The following is a 19,068-nucleotide window of genomic DNA, read 5'->3' as shown; positions in this document are numbered from 1 at the left end:
GGCCGAGGGGCGCGAGGAGGGCCGGGGACCGCGGGACGGATAGGTGAGAGCCCAGCGCCGGGTCCACCCCCTCCCGCCAGATCGAGCAGAGCGGCGAGATCCCGCCTTCCTGCTGCAACTTCCCCGTGGCCGTCTGCCGGGACAAGATGTTCGTCTTCTCCGGACAGAGCGGGGCCAAGATCACCAACAACCTCTTTCAGTTCGAGTTCAAGGATCGAGTGTGAGCCCTGCCTGGGGTCGTGGGAGGAGACGGAGGATGTGGGGGCCGAGGGCCGCAGCGGGGAGGGTCTCGAATCACCGGGTCGAGCGAAGGGCGGCGGGGATGACGTGAGGATAGGGTCGCGGGGGGAAGTTTTCAACCCGCGTTTCACTCTCTTCCCGTCAAACAGCATCCCCCTGCCGCGGATCCTTTTTGGGAGCCACCTGAGGGGGCAAATGTGGCTTTGGGGTCACAGTTGGCTTGTAAAATATGGTTCTTTCCATTGCCCATTTCCTACTCTCCCCACTGCACCCTCTTTCCTCAAGTAGGCCGGGAGGCCTCACCGAAATCTTGTTTATTTATATTAATAAATAAGAGAGTCTAGAGCCTCCCGCTCTAGACTGTAAGCTCGTTGTGGGCAGGGATCGTGTCTGTTTATTATTATTTTGTCTTCTCCCAAGTGCTTAGTACGGTGCTCTGCACATAGTAAGCGCTCAATAAATACGATCGACCGACCGACCGAAAGCTACTTGAGGAAAGGCAGCGGGCCGGAGGCTCCCTGTGGGCCAACAAGACCACTTTTCTTTGAGTCTCAGACTCCAGTCTGTGGGTGAAAGGCGAAGTTCTTAGTATTTACTGAGCGACTCCTGAGTACTGAGCGTCAGACTGCGTGCTTGCTGCAGGCAGGGCAGGGAGTCAGCCGCCTGTCTGGGCTCAGAGGCCTGTTGTGGAGGAAATCAATCAGTCACTCAGTGGTATCTGTTGAGCGCTTACCGTGTGCAGAGCACTGTACTAAGCTCTCGGGAGAGCATTCATTCATTCAATCGTATTTATTGAGCGCTTACTGTGTGCAGAGCACTGTACTAAGCGCTTGGGAAGTACAAATCGGCAACATACAGAGACGGTCCCTATCCAACAGCGGGCTCACAGTCTAGAAGTGAGAGTACAGTAGAACAGAGTTGGTCGTCACGTCCCCTGCCCACAACGAGCTTCCGGTCTAGAGGAAAAACGGGCAAGATGAGGTGACAAGCTAAACATGGAGGTAGAAAGAGAGAGAAGTTAAGGTCCCAGGAGAAGCAGCGTGGCTCAGTGGGAAAGAGCCCGGGCTTTGGAGTTAGAGGTCATGGGTTCAAATCCCGGCTCCGCCAATTGTCAGTTGTGTGACTTTGGGCAAGTCACTTGACTTCTCTGGGCCTCAGTTTCCTCATCTGTAAAATGGGGATGAAGACGGTGAGCCTCCTGTGGGACAACCTGATCACCTTGTAACCTCCCCAGCGCTTAGAACAGTGCTTTGCACATAGTAAGCGCTTAATAAATGCCATTATTATTATTATAGGAGGATGGTGAAGTTGTTGCCTGGAGTGGGAAAGGTAGGGGGAGGGGATACTTTGGGAGGGAAGATGGGAGTATTGGAAAGAGGAATTGAGTTTGGGCCTTGTCTTTTGAGGTGCTGTCAGGGATCCTGGAGCTCCCCTCTAGACTTTAAGCTCGTTGTGGGCAGGGAATGTGTCTGTTATATCGTTCTGTCGTACTCTCCCAAGTGCCTTGTACAGTGCTCCGCATTCAGTAAGTGCTCAATAAATCTAACAGGATGTATCGCAGGGGAGGGTTGAGGTCATCGGAGCGGGGAGCTCACCCGCCTGTCCCCGGCTTTTCTCCCAGCTGGACCCGAATTCCAACGGAGCACCTGCTCCGAGGCTCGCCGCCCCCTCCCCAGCGGCGTTACGGGCACACCATGGTCGCCTTCGACCGCCACCTCTACGTGTTCGGGGGCGCCGCCGACAACACGCTGCCCAACGAGCTCCACTGCTACGACGTGGACTTCCAGACGTGGGAGGTGATCCAGCCCAGCCCAGACAGCGAGGTGAGGGCGCGGTCCGACCGGGAGACCGGGAAAGGGGGGGTCCGGTCCGGCCCGGACGGCGAGGGAGCCGGGGTGCGGGGGGGGGGGGGTCTCACCGAGCCTGGATGTCGAGGGGTTGGGGGTCCAACCGAGGCCTTCAGAGAGGGAGCGGACGACGAGCGGCGGGACGGGGGTCCGACCAAGCCCGGACGGAGTTCGTTTAACACCCTTCCCAGGACGCTACCAAAGTCCCCTCTGGGCAGGGAGTGAAAGCAGGTTAAAAATGTTGGTATCGGTTCGGCGCTTACTATGTGCCAAACCCTGTTCTAAGCGCCGGGGGACATCCAGGGTAATCAGGTGGGGCCCACAGTCTTCACCCCCGTTTCCCAGATGAGGTAACTGAGGCACAGAGAAGTTGAGTGACTTGCCCAAGGTCACACAGGTGGCCAGTGGTAGAGCCCAGGATTAGAACCTGTGACCTCCGACTCCCAAACCCGTACTCTATTAAGCCATGCTGCTTCTCTTAATAAGAAGCACTGTCCTAAGCGCCGGGGTACGTAGAAGGTAATCGTGTTGTCCCATGTGGGGCTCACAGTTTTAATCCCCATTTTACAGCTGAAGTACCTGAGGCCCAGAGAAGTTAAGCCATTTGCCCAAAGTCACACAGCTGACAAGTGGCGGCGGCGGGATTATCATCATCATCAATCGTATTTATTGAGCGCTTACTATGTGCAGAGCACTGTACTAAGCGCTTGGGAAGTACAAATTGGCAACATATAGAGACAGTCCCTACCCAACAGTGGGCTCACAGTCTAAAAGGGGAAGACGGAGAACAAAACCAAACATACTAACAAAATAAAATAAATAGAATAGATATGTACAAGTAAAATAGAGTAATAAACACGTACAAACATATATACATATATACAGGTGCTGTGGGGAAGGGAAGGAGGTAAGATGCGGGGGATGGAGAGGGGGACGAGGGGAAGTACCTGAGGCCCAGAGAAGTTAAGCCATTTGCCCAAAGTCACACAGCTGACAAGTGGCGGCGTCGGGATTAGAACCCAGACCTCTGACTCCCAAGCCTGTGCCCTTTCCACTAAGCCACGCTGGTTTGACAGGGAAGATCCCGGCCTTGGGACTCCTCACGGGGTGGGATGGGGAGGGTCTGTTCGGGCGTCTCATTTCAACCCGTCCTTCAGTCAACAGTATTGAGTGAGCGCCTTCGGTGGGCAGAGCACTGTTTTGAGCACTTGAGAGAGTTCAGTGGAGTTATTAAGCTCCATCCCCGCCCTCAGGAGCTTCCTGTTAGTCCGGGGGGGAGACACCAAAGCAATTCCAGGAAGGGGAAAGCAGGGAAAAGGAGAGGTGGCGGGGAGCGGGGAGCGTTCGATCCGGGCCCAAGGGCCACGGGGCAGTTTGAGGAGAGTTGGGAATGCCGAGGCAGCCCGGATGGAGTCGCCGAGCCGAGGGATGGGGGTTCCCAACGCGGGGCCGCCCCCTGCCCCGCCGCCGGCGCAGGTTTCCAACGCGGAGATGCCCGAGAGAGCGTCCGCTCCAGAGGAGGTGGCCCCCCTCCCCGCCGAGGAGCGAGGCTTCAAGAAATCTCGGGACGTCTTCGGCCTGGACTTCGGCGTGACCACGGCCAGGCAGCCGCCCCTGCCAGCCTCGGAGGTAAGCGAGGGTCCCCTTCCGCCTGCCCACTTTTTAATATGAGTGGTATTTAAGTGCTTACTCTAGTCCAGGCTCTGTACTATAGAGAAGCAGTGTGGCTCAGGGGAAAGCTCTCTTCCTCCCTTCAAGGCCCTTCTGAGAGCTCACCTCCTCCAGGAGGCCTTCCCAGACTGAGCCCCTTCCTTCCTCTCCCCCTCGTCCCCCTCTCCATCCCCCCCGCATCTTACCTCCTTCCCTTCCCCACAGCACCTGTATATATGTATATATGTTTGTACATATTTATTACTCTATTTATTTTACTTGTACATATCTATTCTATTTATTTTATTTTGTTAGTATGTTTGGTTTTGTTCTCTGTCTCCCCCTTTTAGACTGTGAGCCCACTGTTGGGTAGGGACTGTCTCTATAGGTTGCCAACTTGGACTTCCCAAGCGCTTAGTACAGTGCTCTGCACACGGTAAGCGCTCAATAAATACGATTGATGATGATGATGATGATGAAAGAGCACAGGCTTGGGAGTCAGACGTCATGGGTTCTAGACCCGGCTCTGCCACGTGTCTGCTGTGTGACCTTGGGCAAGTCGCTTCACTTCTCTGAGCCTCAGTTGCCTCATCTGTAAAATGGGGATTATTCATTCATTCATTCATTCAGTCGTATTTATTGAGCGCTTACTGTGTGCAGAGCAGTGGACTAAGCGCTTGGGATGTACAAGTCGGCAACATCTAGAGACGGTCCCTACCCGACAGTGGGCTCGCAGTCTAGAAGGGGGAGACAGAGAACAAAACAAAACATTTCAACAAAATGAAATAAATAGAATAAATATGTACAAGTAAAATAGAGTAATAAATACGTACAAACATATATGCATATATACGGGTGCCATGGGGAGGGAAGGAGGTAAGGTCGGGGAATGGGGAGGGGGAGAGGAAGGAGGGGGCTCAGTCTGGGAAGGCCTCCCGGAGGAGGTGAGCTGCCAAGTGGGCTCCCGCCCCGCCGACCCGTGCCCCCTATTTCATTCATTCAGTTGCATTTCTTGAGCTACTACTATATCTGTTCTATTTATTTTATTTTGTTAATATGTTTTGTTCTCTGTCTCCCCCTTCTAGACTGTGAGCCCACTGTTGGGTAGGGACCGCCTCTAGATGTTGCCAACTTGGACTTCCCAAGCGCTTAGTCCAGTGCTCTGCACACAGTAAGCTCTCAATAAATACGATTGAATGAATGAATGAATGAATGGGGACCAATTCTTCCTTCACCACAGTTCCCCATGGTCTCTCTCCCAGCCTCAGCTCTTCCCCTGCCCCCCGTCCCTTGCCCCACCTGGCTCCCTAGACTGGCACCACACACATGCTCCCCGAGCCGGGGTGGCACAGTGTGGGTTCTCCCAGCCGGGTCCGAGGCCTCCGGGCCCGGACGTCTGGAGCTACTTCCACACTCCCAGACGCTCCCTGCCTCTCCCCAGCTTCCCAGTGGGCGCCTGTTCCACGCGGCGGCGGTCATCTCTGACGCCATGTACATATTCGGCGGCACCGTGGACAACAACATCCGCAGCGGCGAGATGTACCGCTTCCAGGTATACGGCCCGGGCAGCAAGTAGGTGCGAGCTGGCAGCCACGGGCACGCGAGGCAAGCGTCGCTCGTGGGTGGCGGGCATGGGGGGCCGTTGGGCACAGAGAATCCCAGGCGGTGGGTGATAGGAACCGGGTTGGCCTGCTTGAATCCTCTGGGAAAGACTGTATGCTCAGTCAGTAGACACATTCCCTGCCCACAGTGAGCTTACGGTGTAGACGTTTCCCAGCGGCTCCGACCTGAGCCGTGACCCAGAGTTTGAGGGGGTGGCAGAAGGGCCTTTCCAGCCAGTCCCCTGCCCCTGGGAGCTACAGCCCCAAAGGGGAGGAGGATTCTTTTTAGCCCAGGCCTGCCCGCCGTGCCCTCCCTTCCGCTGTCTCCCTGCTGCACTTTTTCCCGGCTTCGGGGCAGGACGAGAGGCGAGAGGACCGGCATCCTGGCCGTCCCCTCCCGCAACGTGGGCCGCATGCGCCGACCACTGCTCCTCCCCGATCCTGGGAGTGGGACAGACCGAGGCCAGAGCCGACCTCATCCTCTCTTTGGTTTCAGTTTTCATGCTACCCCAAGTGCACGCTGCATGAGGATTATGGCCGGCTGTGGGAGAGCTCTCAGTTCAGTGACCTGGAGTTCATCCTCGGAGAGGTGGGTACGTCCACGGGCCACCGCGTTGGGCCCCTCCACCGTCCCCGGACGCGGGGTCCACGAGCACGGGAATGCCGGAGGCGGGGCACGGAGCTAGCGAGCACAACTCCCTCCACCCCCAGGCTCGTCCCCCTCTTCCCAACGCGGCCTATGCCTCCGCTCCCCACGTGTTCTGGGGGTCCATTGAGTGTCAAGAGCCTGCCGGCTTCGGGGAAGGGGGCTCTGGGATGAGATGCCCCCATTTCCAGCGAGGAATTCTGCCTCATCCCGTGTGGGATGCAGCTGTCGTTCAGCCCGGCCCGCACCCTCGCTGCCCCACCCCGGTCCTTGGCCCAGATCCTCTGCCCTCCTGAGCACCTGCCCCCATCCCATGGAGAAGTGGGAGTTGGGCTACATCTTCCCGTCTCCTGGGGGGAAATGGCAATCGGCGCCGGCCTCCCCTGCCGCCTCCGACCCCTTCCTCCTCCCCCGGGCAGAAGGAGGAGCGCGTCCGGGGACACGTCGCTATCGTCACGGCCCGATGCAAGTGGCTGCGAAACAAAATCATGCAGGCCCGGGACCGGCTGCGCCAGGTGAAGAGCCGGGGTTTGGGGGGGGTCACGCCACTTTTCGGGGGTCAACTGCCGGGGCTGCTCTGGGACCCAGAGATTTTCCCAGCCTGGAAAGGTAGCGAGTGGAACGGGGATTCATTCAATCGTATTTATTGAGCGCTTACTGTGTGCAGAGCACTGTACTAAGCGCTTAGGGATGGCACCAGGTAACCGGGGTGCTCAGGACGGGGGTGGAACAGCTGTTGCGGGAGGGCCAACTGAAAGGGTCAGGATTTGGCCATTTGGGCACAGCGGACAGAACAAGGAAGGGAGTGCGCCGGACCATCGTGGGATTGTTGTTCCCCAGATCATCAGTCGTATTTATCATCAATCGTATTTATTGAGCGCTTACTGTGTGCAGAGCACTGTACCATCTACCAGGGTAAGGAAACCCCTCCGGTCAGACGTAGAGCAGGAAATATGTTTCCCCCGTGTGAAGAGGGATGGGCCGTTTTGGGTCCCTGAGGGTTGGAGGGGGAAGAGGCAGGGGTGTCGGATAATAATAATAATAATAGTGATGGCATTTATTAGGCGCTTACTACATGCAAAGCACTGTTCTAAGCACTGGGGAGGTTACAAGGTGATCAGGTTGTCCCACGGGGGGCTCACAGTAGCCATCCCCATTTTACAGTTGAGGTAACAGGCCCAGAGAAGTTAAGTGACTTCTCCGTAAAATGGGGATTAAGACTTTGAGCCCCCCCGTGGGACAACCTGATCACCTTGTAACCTTCCCAGCGCTTAGAACAGTGCTTTGCACATAGTAAGCGCTTAATAAATGCCATCAAGAAAAAAAAAAAAAAGCGACTTGCCCAAGGTCACGCGGCTGACAATTGGAGGAGGCGGGATGGTCCGTGCTGGTTCTTGGGAGGAGATTCAGAGCTGAAGAAAGAGAGAGAGAGAGTCAGGGATGGAGGATAGTGTATGTTGGGTTAATGGGGAAAATCAGAGATAGGGAGGGGAAAGTCTGGAGTATTGGATGATCTGTGTTGGGAGAGTCGGGGGGAGTCAGGGAGGTTGGATGGTCCATGCCGGGTCCCTTGGGGAGAGTCGGGGGGGGTTGGATGGTCCGTCCCTGACCATAACGGGGGCTGTCCAGGAGGGCAGCCAGCAATCGGTACTTCCAAGTATCCAGGTGCTCTTGTTGGAGAGGAGTTCTGGGCTGGGGGGGCCACCGGGGATCAACCAATCAATCAATCAATCGTATTTATTGAGCGCTTACTGTGTGCGGAGCACTGGACTAAGCCCTTGGGAAGTCCAGGTTGGCAACATCTAGAGACGGTCCCTACCCAACAGTGGGCTCACAGTCTAAAAGGGGAAGACAGAGACCAAAAACCAAACATACTGACAAAATAAAATAAATAGAATAGATATGTACAAGTGAAATAAGAGTAATAGGGATGTCCCTTGTTGACCCTTGAACCCGGGGTTAAACCCCCTTCCCCCTCCAGAGCTGCCCCGGAGGCTCGCCCGACTGGGCCGAGCCCGGCCACGCACCCACTCCCCCCGGGCCCCCCCGAACCCAGCTGACCCGTCCCCGTTTTGCTCCCACCTAGAAATGCAAGCAGGAGGCCGAGGAGGCCGAGGGGCCGCCCACCAGGGACGGGATGCCGGGGGCCGGCGGCCCCAGGCCGGCCCGGCGCCAGGCCCCGCTGGAGGTGACCATCCGGGAGGCGGCGGCCGAGCCGTTCGCGGTGCTCATGCAGTTCCTCTACACCGACAAGATCAAATACCCGCGCAAAGGTAGAACCTGGCGGCCGGGACCCTGATGAAGTTTGGGTTCCCATCATCATCATCATCATCATCAATCGTATTTATTGAGCGCTTACTGTGTGCAGAGCACTGGACTAAGCGCTTGGGAAGTCCAAGTCGGCAACAGATAGAGACGGTCCCTACCCAACAGTGGGCTCACAGTCAAAAAGGGGGAGACAAAACCAAACATACTAACAAAATAAAATAGAATAGATATGTACAAGTAAAATAGAGTAATCATCATCATCATCAATCGTATTTATTGAGCGCTTACTGTGTGCAGAGCACTGGACTAAGCGCTTGTGGAAGTCCAAGTTGGCAACATATAGAGACGGTCCCTACCCAACAGTGGGCTCTCAGTCTAAAAGGGGGAGACGAAACCAAACATACTAACAAAATAAAATAAATAGAATAGATATGGACAAGTAAAATAAATAAATAGAGTAATCATCATCATCATCAATCATATTTATTGAGCGCTTACTGTGTGCAGAGCACTGGACTAAGCGCTTGGGAAGTCCAGGTCGGCAACATATAGAGACGGTCCCTACCCAACAGTGGGCTCACAGTCTAAAAGGGGGAGACAAAACCAAACATACCAACAAAATAAAATAAATAGAATAAATATGTACAAGTAAAATAAATAAATAAATAATCATCATCATCATCATCATCAATCGTATTTATTGAGCGCTTACTGTGTGCAGAGCACTGTACTAAGCACTTGGGAAGTACAAATTGGCAACGTATAGAGACGGTCCCTACCCAACAGTGGGCTCACAGTCTAAAAGGGGGAGACAAAACCAAACATACTAACAAAATAAAATAAATAGAATAGATATGTACAAGTAAAATAAATAAATAAATAGAGTAATCATCATCATCATCATCATCAATCGTATTTATTGAGTGCTTACTGTGTGCAGAGCACTGTACTAAGTGCTTGGTGCTTGCCTCCACCTCCCGGGGCTGCCAAGATGCAGCGGGGAACGAGATGACCCATAAATATCTTCTGTGTACCCCAGTGCTTAGTACAGTGCTTGACCCCTCGTAAGCGCTTAACAAATACCACGCTTATCATTAGTATGAGATGAGTATGAGATTATCATTATGAGAAGCAGCATGGCTCAGTGGAAAGAGCGCGGGCTTTGGAGTCACAGGGCGTGGGTTCAAATCCCGGCTCTGCCAATTGTCAGCTGTGTGACTTTGGGCAAGTCATTTAACTTCTCTGAGCCTCAGTTACCTCGTCTGTAAAATGGGGATGAAGACTGTGAGCCCCCTGAGGGACAGCCTGATCACCTCGTAACCTCCCCAGCGCTTAGAACAGTGCTTTGCACATAGTAAGCGCTTAATAAATGCCACCATTATTATTATTATTATTATTACTTATACTGTTAGCCCTATGTGGGACTTGAGGTCCCGTGCCTAAGCGTGGCTCAGTGGAAAGAGCCCGGGCTTTGGAGTCAGAGGTCGTGGGTTCAAATCCCGGCTCTGCCAATTGTCAGCTGTGTGACTTGGGGCGAGTGACTTCACTTCTCTGGGCCTGTTATCTCATCTGTAAAATGAGAATGAAGACTGTGAGCCCCCTGAGGGACAGCCTGATCACCTTGTAACCTCCCCAGCGCTTAGAACAGTGCTTTGCACATAGTAAGCGCTTAATAAATGCCATCATTATTATTATTATAGTATTATCTGGCCTCGGGCGAGAGGCCTGAGCAGCCCCGCTCCCAGAGGGCCTGGTACTTCCCAACGTAGGCTGATCCCAAGGTCCTTAGCCCGATCCCCGGCTCACTCGCTCTATAGTTCCCGTAGAACTCAGACTTCCGAATAGCCAAACCACCACCCCCCGGCCTGGGGATTGACATCTGACCTCTCCAGAGCAAGTCGGTCAATCAGTGATATTTATCATTCATTCATTCATTCATTCAGTCGTATTTATTGAGCGCTTACTGTGTGCAGAGCACTGGACTCAGCGCTTGGGAAGTCCAAGTCGGCAACATCTAGAGACGGTCCCTACCCAACAGCGGGCTCACAGTCTAGAAGGGGGAGACAGAGAACAAAACAAAACATATTAACAAAATAAAATGAGCCCCTTCCTTCCTCTCCCCCTCGTCCCCCTCTCCATCCCACCCATCTTACCTCCTTCCCTTCCCCACAGCACCTGGATATATGTATATATGTTTGTACGGATTTATTACTCTATTTATTTTACTTGTACATATCTATTCTATTTATTTTATTTTGTTAGTATGTTTGGTTTTGTTCTCTGTCTCCCCCTTTTAGGCTGTGAGCCCACTGTTGGGTAGGGACTGTTTCTATACGTTGCCAATTTGTACTTCCCAAGCGCTTAGTATAGTGCTCTGCACATAGTAAGCGCTCAATGAATACGATTGATGATGATGATGATGAAGTAGAATAAATATGTACAAGTAAAATAGAGTAATTCATTCATTCAGTCAGTCATATTTATTGAGTGCTTACTGTGGGCAGAGCACCGTATTAAGCGCTGGACAGGGCTTCTAATCCCAGCCGAGCCTTTGGCCAGACACTTCCATAGCCCGTTGTTGGGCAGGGATTGTCTCCATTTGTTGCCCAATTGGACTTTCCAAGCGCTTAGTACAGTGCTCTGCACACAGTAAGCGCTAAATAAATACGATTGAATGAATGTCTCTGTTGCCCAATTGTACTTGCCATTTGTCAAGTGCTTACTGGGGGCAGAGCACTGTACTAAGCGCTTCGGTGTGAGCCCACTGTTGGGTAGGGACTGTCTCTATATGTTGCCAATTTGTACTTCCCAAGCGCTTAGTACAGTGCTCTGCACACAGTAAGCGCTCAATAAATATGATAGATGATGATGATGACAATCAGGTGGGTATGCCGGCTGACTCCGAGAGAGGCCGAGACCACTTGGATCTGGGGGATGGGCCCTGCGGGAGGGGTGTTTGTGGGTCATCTGGTTCCCCAGTTCAATTCAATCGTATTTATTGAGCGCTTACTGTGTGCAGAGCACTGTACTAAGCGCTTGGGAAGTCCAAGTTGGCAACATATAGAGACGGACCCTGCCCAACAACGGGCTCACAGTCTAGAAGGGGGAGACAGACAACAAAACAAGACATATGGACAGGTGTCAGTGACGTCCCCGAGAGGCGGGGGGCAAGCCTGAAATATCTAACAATCAATGAATCGTGTCACTGAGCGCAGCGAGCACTGTACTGAACGCCAGGGAGAGGACAGTATAAAAGAGTTATATATGACAAACCGTGGACTAATCCCAGGGTTAAGTACAAAATAATCAAATTGGACAGAGTCCTTGTCCCTCTTGGGTTTCGTGGTCTAAATAGGGGGAAGACCCAGTACTGAATTCCTGGTACTGATCACCTGTATATACATATATATACATATGTATATATGTTTGTACATATTTATTACTCTATTTATTTATTTATTTTACTTGTACATGTCTATTCTATTTTATTTTGTTAGTATGTTTGGTTTTGTCTCCCCCTTTTAGACTGTGAGCCCACTGTTGGGTAGGGACCGTCTCTATACGTTGCCAATTTGTCCTTCCCAAGCGCTTAGTCCAGTGCTCTGCACACAGTAAGCGCTCAATAAATACGATTGATGATGATGATGATCACCTTGTAACCTCCGCAGTGCTTTGCACATAGTAAGCGCTTAACAAATATCATCATTATTATCACCCCAGTGCTTAGTACTTGGCACATAGTAAGCGCCAAACAAAATACCACAGATATTATTAGTGTCTATGAACTGTGTTGCAGATGCAGAAACCGAGGCCCTGAGAAGTTAAGTCACTTTCCCAAGGTCACACGGCAAGTGGCCGAGCCGAGATTAGAACCCAGGTCCTCTCACTCCCAGGCCCGGGCTCTTTCCACTAGACCACGCTCCTTCTCATGGGGCTTCCCTTCAAGGCCCTGCTGAGAGCTCACCTCCTCCAGGAGGCCTTCCCAGACTGAGCCCCTTCCTTCCTTTCCCCCTCGTCCCCCTCTCCATCCCCCCATCTTACCTCCTTCCCTTCCCCACAGCACCTGTATATATGTTTGTACAGATTTATTACTCTATTTATTTATTTATTTTGCTTGTACATATCTATCCTATTTATTTTATTTTGTTAGCATGTTTGGTTTTGTTCTCCGTCTCCCCCTTTTAGACTGTGAGCCCACTGTTGGGTAGGGACTGTCTCTATATGTTGCCATTTTGTACTTCCCAAGCGCTTAGTACAGCGCTCTGCACAGAGTGAGCGCTCAATAAATACGATTGATGATGATGATGGGGCTGGGGAGTCCCAGCCCCATGCCACAAGTGGGGAAACGGAGGCCCAAAGTGGTCACGCGGCAGAGCTGGGATGGGAACCCGGGTCTCATCATCATCAATCGTATTTCCCGAAAATCCGGTGGGTGACGGGGGCGGCCACCGTGTCCCGGACGCCACAGTTCCGGAGGGACATCCCGGTTATTTTTGTTTTGTTTTATTTTAATGGTGTTGGGTAAGCACGTACTACGTTCCAGGCACCACACACAGGGACGCACACAAACGCGTGCACGCTCCTCCTCTCCCCGCACCTGGTTATTGAACCGCTCGCCCCCCCGGGTCCCTCCCAGGGCACGTGCAGGACGTGCTGCTCATCATGGATGTATACAAGTTGGCGCTGAGCTTCAAGCTGGCACGCCTGGAGCAGCTGTGCCTGCAGTACATCGAAGCGTCCGTGGACCTGCAGAACGTGCTGTCCGTGTGCGAGAACGCCGACAAGCTGCAGCTCGACCAGCTCAAGGTGCGTCGTGCCCAACCGGGGACCCCCCAGGACGGCTCCCAGCCCCCCTAGCCCTGCCCGGTGATGCCCCCCGACTCTCCCATCCCCTCCTACTTAACACCCTGAACAGCCAACCCTGCCCGGCGATGCTCCGGTCCACTACCTCCCAGTTCACTCCATTCTCTCCCAGTGATGCCCTGGACAGCTCCCCAACCTGCCCAATAACATCCTGCCCCTCAGTTTCCCCCCCCCGTCCCCTCCTAACGATGCCCTGGGCGGCCCCCCGCCATCCCTTCCCGGGAACGCCTCCTGTACTCTCTGAGCCACAGCCCTGCCCTGGCAAAATATAATGATAATGGTATTTGTTAAGCACTTACTATATATTATTATAGTTATATATATTATTATATCTATTATTAGGGCTTACTGGGGGCAGAGCACTGGACTAAGTTATTATTATCATAATAATAATTATGATAGCATTTGCTAAGCGCTTACTATGCGCAAAGCACTGTTCTAAGCACTGGGGGGGAATACAAGGTGATCAGGTTGTCCCACGTCTTCATCCCCATTTTACAGATGAGGTCACTGAGGCTCAGAGAAGTGACTTGCCCAAGGTCACACAGAAGACGTGGGGGAGCTGGGATTCGAACCCATGACCTCTGACTCCAAAGCCCGGGCTCTTTCCACTGAGCCACGCTGCTTCTCTTGCCAAGCACTACTATTTCCGACTCCGCCACATGTCTGCTGTGTGATCTTAGGCAAGTCACTTAACTTCTCTGGGCCTCAGTTACCCCATCTGTAAAATGGGGATTAAGACTGTGAGCCCCACGTGGGACAGCCTGATCACCCTGTATCCTCCCCAGCGCTTAGAACAGTGCTTTGCACATAGTAAGCGCTTAATAAATGCCATTATTATTATTATTATTATTATTTCCAAGCACTGTTGTAAGCGCTGGAATACATCAGGTTGGGCACAATCCCTGTCCCACCTGGGGCTCACGGTCTTAATCCTCATTTTATGGATGAGGTAACTGAGGCCCAGAGAAGTGAAGTGACTTGCCCAGCGTCACACAGCAGACAAGTGGCAGAGCCGGGATTAGAACCCAGGCCGCTAGGCCAAGCTGCCGTCGGTCTCTGTGTAGTTATTTTATTTTGTTAGTATGTTTGGTTTTGTTCTCTGTCTCCCCCTTTTAGACCGTGAGCCCACTGTTGGGTAGGGACTGTCTCTATATGTTGCCAATTTGGACTTCCCAAGCGCTTAGTACAGTGCTCTGCACATAGTAAGCGCTCGATAAATGCGATTGATGGATTGATTGATTGATTGACCCTCTCTTCTCTGTTTCTCCCGCCTCGGTTCCAGGAGCACTGCCTGAATTTCGTGGTGAAGGAGACCCACTTCAACCAGGTGATCATGATGAAGGAGTTCGAGCGGCTCTCCTCCTCGCTGATCGTGGAGATCGTGCGGAGAAAGCAGCAGCCGCCGGCCCGGACCCACTCGGATCAGCAGGTGGACATAGGTAGGGGGTCTCCCACCTGCCGCCCACCCCTCGTGCCCACCGCCTGTGCCCCGTTCGCCCGTAGCGGAAGCCGGAGTCCGTCAGGATCCCGGCGGCAAGGTCCGCCCCGTCCTGGACGTGGGAAAACGCTCCGGTTAACGTGGTTCAGGAAGGGTGGAGGTGGAGCCGGGGCAGGACGGGGCAGCCGGGATGCTCGAAAGGGAGGAAGCGGGGACAGAGCGAGAAATCATCCTTCTCCCAGCGCGGGAGAAACACAGAGAATCGATTCCCTCGGGGAGCCGGAAACACGTAGAGGTGCCGTGGCATTCCCGGGGCGGGAAGCAGCCCGGCTGGGTCAATGGAGGAAAGTCAGGGATGGAGAGGAGAGAGTCAGGGCTATGAAATGGCCCCGTCTGGGCCACTGGGCGAGAAGCGGGAATGGAGAGGGCGTAGGGCCTAGTGGGTAGAGCCGGGTTGTCAGAAGGACCTGGATTTTAGTCCCGGCAGTGCCACGTGTCTGCTGTGTGACCTTAGGCGAGTCGCTTCACTTCTCTGCGCCTCAGGTACCTCAGCTATAAAGTAGGGATTAAGGCTGTGAGCCCTATCCGGGACATGGTTTGTGTCCAACGTGATTTGCTTGTGTCCTCCCCAGCACTTAGTACAGTGGTTGGCACAGAGTAAGCACTTAAAAATGCCGTCATTATTATTATTACCGTCATGATTATTACAAGAAGGAAGATTCAGGAGTACGGGGTGGTCCGTGCTGGGTCACCGGGGAAGGGGCGGGGATGGAGTGGGGAGAGTCAGGGACAGAATGGGGATAGTCAGGGGTCCCTCCCTGACCGTGGGGGTGGGCGTCCAGGGAACGGTCCAACCCAGTGGCCCGACGTCTTCGTCAGAGATGGAGAGCCGGTCCGGGCAGAAGCGTTGCCGTGCTTCCCCTCTGTGAGCGGGGTGCGGATGGGGGTGGAGGCCGTTGCTCAGATGTGTCCCCCTCGCAGGGACCTCCTTGGTCCAAGACATGAAGGCCTGCCTGGAGGGCATGGGGCTGGACTTCTGCGACATCACCCTGCTCCTGGACGGCCACCCCAGGCCGGCCCACAAGGCCATCCTCGCCGCCCGCTCCAGGTTCGGGGAGGAGGGAGGCGGGAGGGTCCCGCAAAGCCCAGGGCTCCGAGGTCTGGGGTTCCTCCTGGCCCATCCTACAGTGTCCTGGGGTGGGGACATCGGGGTTGGGGCACCGCCCGCGGGGAGACCCCGGGCTGCCCCCGGACCCCGGGCCGGCCCCCGGTGGGCGAGGGAGGGGGCCCGGAGCCAGGATCTGGCTAAGGGGAGGGCTCTTGGTGGCCAACAACCTCTCCCCTCCCGGCCCCCGCCGGTGGTTTTAGCTACTTTGAGGCCATGTTCCGGTCCTTCATGCCCGAGGACGGCCAGGTGAACATCTCCATCGGCGAGATGGTGCCCAGCCAGCAGGCCTTCGAGTCCATGCTGCGCTACATGTACTACGGGGAGGTCAACATGCCGCCCGAGGACTCCCTGTATCCTCCCGGCTGGGACACGGTACCCCCCTGCTGAGGCTCCGCGCCTCTCCCGTGAGGTGGGGGGCCGGGGCAGGGGTCCGGGGGTCTCGCCACCCGGGCCGAGTGAAAGCCAGATCCCCGCACACAAGGTTGGGTGCCATCCCGGACGGTGGTCGTGTCCCTCGTCCTGCCCGTCCCCACTCCGTGCTCCCCACCTGACTCAGAACTGGGGGGGCGGCATCCGCAGGATCGGGGCTGTCCCGGGGGGACAGAGAGGGCCGGCGGGGAGGCTTGGGTTTTCAGAACCAGGCACGGGGTGGGAGGCAGGGCTGGCGTGGAATAGCAATTCCCCCCATCCCACCCGCCAGGGCGGGGTGGGGGGCACCCGCTGGTTCAGAAAAACAACAGCTAACGTCTTCCCCCAGAGAGCAGGGAGCACTGGGAATCCGTTCCCTTAGGGAGGTGTGCCAGTCGGAACACCAACAGCTCCGGACAGGTCCAGAGATGAGCGTCCGGCCGTCCCGGGTCACCGGGATGGATGGGAGGGTTGAAGAAGGGAGAGGGGAGAGTTGGGGGTGTGGAATGGTCCGTGCTGGGTCCCTGGGGGAGAGTCAGGAATGGAGAGGGGAGAATCGGGTGTGCGGTGGTCTGTCTTGGGTCATGAGGGGAGAGTTAGGGATGGAGAGGGGAGAATCGGGTGTGCGGTGGTCTGTCTTGGGTCATGAGGGGAGTGTTAGGGATGGAGAAGGGAGAGGCAAGGGTGTGCTGTGGTCCATGCTGGATCACTGGGAGAGTCAGGGATGGAGATGGGAGAGGCAAGGGTGTGCAGTGGTCCATGCTGGATCACTGGGAGACTCAGGGATGGAGATGGGAGAGTCGGGGAGTTGGACGGTCTGTATTGGGTCACTGCGGGAAGTCGGGAATGCGGGATGGCCCATTCTCTAGCTCATTGCGGGAGTCAGGAATATCGAGGGGAGAGTTAGGGGTTTGTGATGGTCCATTTTCTAGCTCACTGCAGGAGTCAGGGATGGAGAGGGGAGAGTTGGGTGTGGGATAGGCTGTGCCGGGGGACGGATGGAGAGGATTGGGGCGAGGTGTCGGCTGACCCATTCCTGACCTGAAGGGTGGGTGCCCAGGAGGACAACCAGCCTACGCGTCCCCAAGGGTCCTATCAGACTGGAGTCCCGACGGACCCAGGAGCTGAAGTTTCAATCAATCAATCAATCAGTCGTATTTATTGAGCGCTTACTATGTGCAGAGCACTGTACTAAGCGCTTGGGAAGCACAAATTGGCATCCCGGGACCCCTCCCGGGAGTGAGCCGGACCCAACTTTTCCGCCGTCCGGCCCGGGCCGGGCGAGGGGCAGGGGACGCCTTGGGCAGGCCTTTCCTTGACCCTCCCCGGACTAGCTACCTCTTTGCCGCCCCTTATTACTACGGCTTCTATAACAACCGGCTGCAGGCCTACTGCAAGCAGAACCTGGAGATGAACGTCACCGTGGACAACGTGCTGCAGGTATCCGACGGTCCGCCTGCCTGGGGACTTGGGGGGGGTCCCGTCCCGGAAGCCCCCAGCCCCCCAGCTGAGACCCACCCGGGCCCTCTGGGTTCGCAGATCCTGGAGGCGGCGGACAAGACACAGGCCCTGGATATGAAGCGCCACTGTCTCCACATCATCGTCCACCAGTTCACCAAGGTTGGTTGCCTGTTGGCGGGGCTGTGGGGGCCCTGCTGCCCCCGCCCCCTGCAGTGGCCCTGAGGGGCCCCCACCTCAGCGGAGCTCTGTGCCATCCGACTGCGGCCACCCTGGCCTGCTGCCTGCGGCCTCGCCCGACGTGAGGTGGGCGATGAGGGGGCTGTCGTCGTTCTGGCACCCCGTGGGCCCCCAGCGGGTGGGCTGCACCTCCTGCTCCTCCGTTGGCGTCCTGGGGAGGGGACGGCGCTGACCTGAGGAAGGCAGGAGCAGCGGTGGGCGCGGGGCGGGTGGTCCGCCACCAGACTCCAGCCCCCAGCAACCGCGGACAGGCCGAGGCCTCAGGAGCAGAGATCCCGAATCGCTCCCGACTCAGCCTGGAGACCCCGGCTCCGCTCGCCCCTCGGTGCTGGCGGGGGGCAGAGGCCGCCTCGCTCCCCGGCCCCAGCTGCCCTTTCCGCTGCGTCAACCGAGACACTACTTCCAGCCCGCCTATGTCTTGGGCCTTGGCCCTGGGAGCGAACAGTGGGGGGAAGCGGTTCCTCCTCGGGCCCACCCCTGCCCCAAAGGTCAAAGACCACGAGGCCGTTAGCGTCACTTGTGTGTGTGTCTATCTGTCCGTCTAACATGATTTCAGCGGGAAAAGGGCGGCGCGGGACCGTCCAGGGACACGGGGTGGGCGGGAGGGTCCGGACCCGTCCCTCTCGGCCGCCGCCACGACCCGCTGAGCCCCGGGCCATGCCGCCTGGCAGGTGGGGAGGGGGGGAGGCCCGCTGGGCCGGCAGCCGCCTTAATCCCGGCTCTTCCTGCTTTGTCGTCTTCTCTAAAGGTGTCCAAGCTGCCCACCCTGCGTGCGCTGAGCCAGGCTCTCCTCCTAGACATCATAGAGTCGCTGGCCACCCACATATCGGACAAGCAGTGTGCCGAGCTGGGGGCCGACATCTGACCCGAGCCCCCCCAGGCCCAGCCCGATCCCTCCCCCTGCCCCCATCTCGGGCACCGCCGAGAGGGAAGCGGGTGGCCCGGGCTCACCGGTGGGATGCCCCGCTCGGGGATCCGGGAGAGAGAGGCCGGCACCGATCCTGGCCCTTCCCACTGGGGCGAGGGATTCCGGCCAGAGAGGCGGCCGGGATGCGGATGGTTTCTGCCCGATCGCCCGGGTGACGATGCCCGTCCGTCTAAGCCCGTGCAGGCAGCCAGAGGAGGAAGGAGCCGGGAGCTTTGGCTCCTGGCATCCGGGCCAGCATGCGAGTGGACATGCTCAACACACAGAGTTTGCCCTGCCTCTGCCACACCCCCGGCGAGTCATCTCCCGCCCG

The 19,068-nt window shown here is 55.9% G+C and overlaps 1 protein-coding gene across 1 annotated transcript in view; it reads left to right on the top strand.

Moving 5' to 3' along the window:
- LZTR1 (leucine zipper like transcription regulator 1) overlaps positions 1-18,701 on the top strand; it is a 29,080-nt gene extending 10,379 nt beyond the window's left edge. The window contains exons 8-21 of the mRNA XM_038762622.1: positions 81-220; positions 1,862-2,063; positions 3,564-3,716; positions 5,179-5,289; positions 5,835-5,927; positions 6,404-6,499; positions 8,071-8,257; positions 12,889-13,058; positions 14,401-14,557; positions 15,538-15,664; positions 15,925-16,074; positions 17,467-17,572; positions 17,672-17,752; positions 18,579-18,701. Coding sequence (XP_038618550.1) covers positions 81-220; positions 1,862-2,063; positions 3,564-3,716; positions 5,179-5,289; positions 5,835-5,927; positions 6,404-6,499; positions 8,071-8,257; positions 12,889-13,058; positions 14,401-14,557; positions 15,538-15,664; positions 15,925-16,074; positions 17,467-17,572; positions 17,672-17,752; positions 18,579-18,695 — 1,890 coding nt within the window. The 3' untranslated portion in view covers positions 18,696-18,701. The remainder of the gene's footprint in view (positions 1-80; positions 221-1,861; positions 2,064-3,563; positions 3,717-5,178; positions 5,290-5,834; positions 5,928-6,403; positions 6,500-8,070; positions 8,258-12,888; positions 13,059-14,400; positions 14,558-15,537; positions 15,665-15,924; positions 16,075-17,466; positions 17,573-17,671; positions 17,753-18,578) is intronic.
- The last annotated feature ends 367 nt before the right edge of the window (positions 18,702-19,068 follow it).

The sequence above is a fragment of the Tachyglossus aculeatus genome, chromosome 21 (assembly GCF_015852505.1).
Source record: "Tachyglossus aculeatus isolate mTacAcu1 chromosome 21, mTacAcu1.pri, whole genome shotgun sequence".
NCBI lineage: Eukaryota > Metazoa > Chordata > Mammalia > Monotremata > Tachyglossidae > Tachyglossus > Tachyglossus aculeatus.
This window is presented reverse-complemented; position numbering and strand designations above follow the sequence as displayed.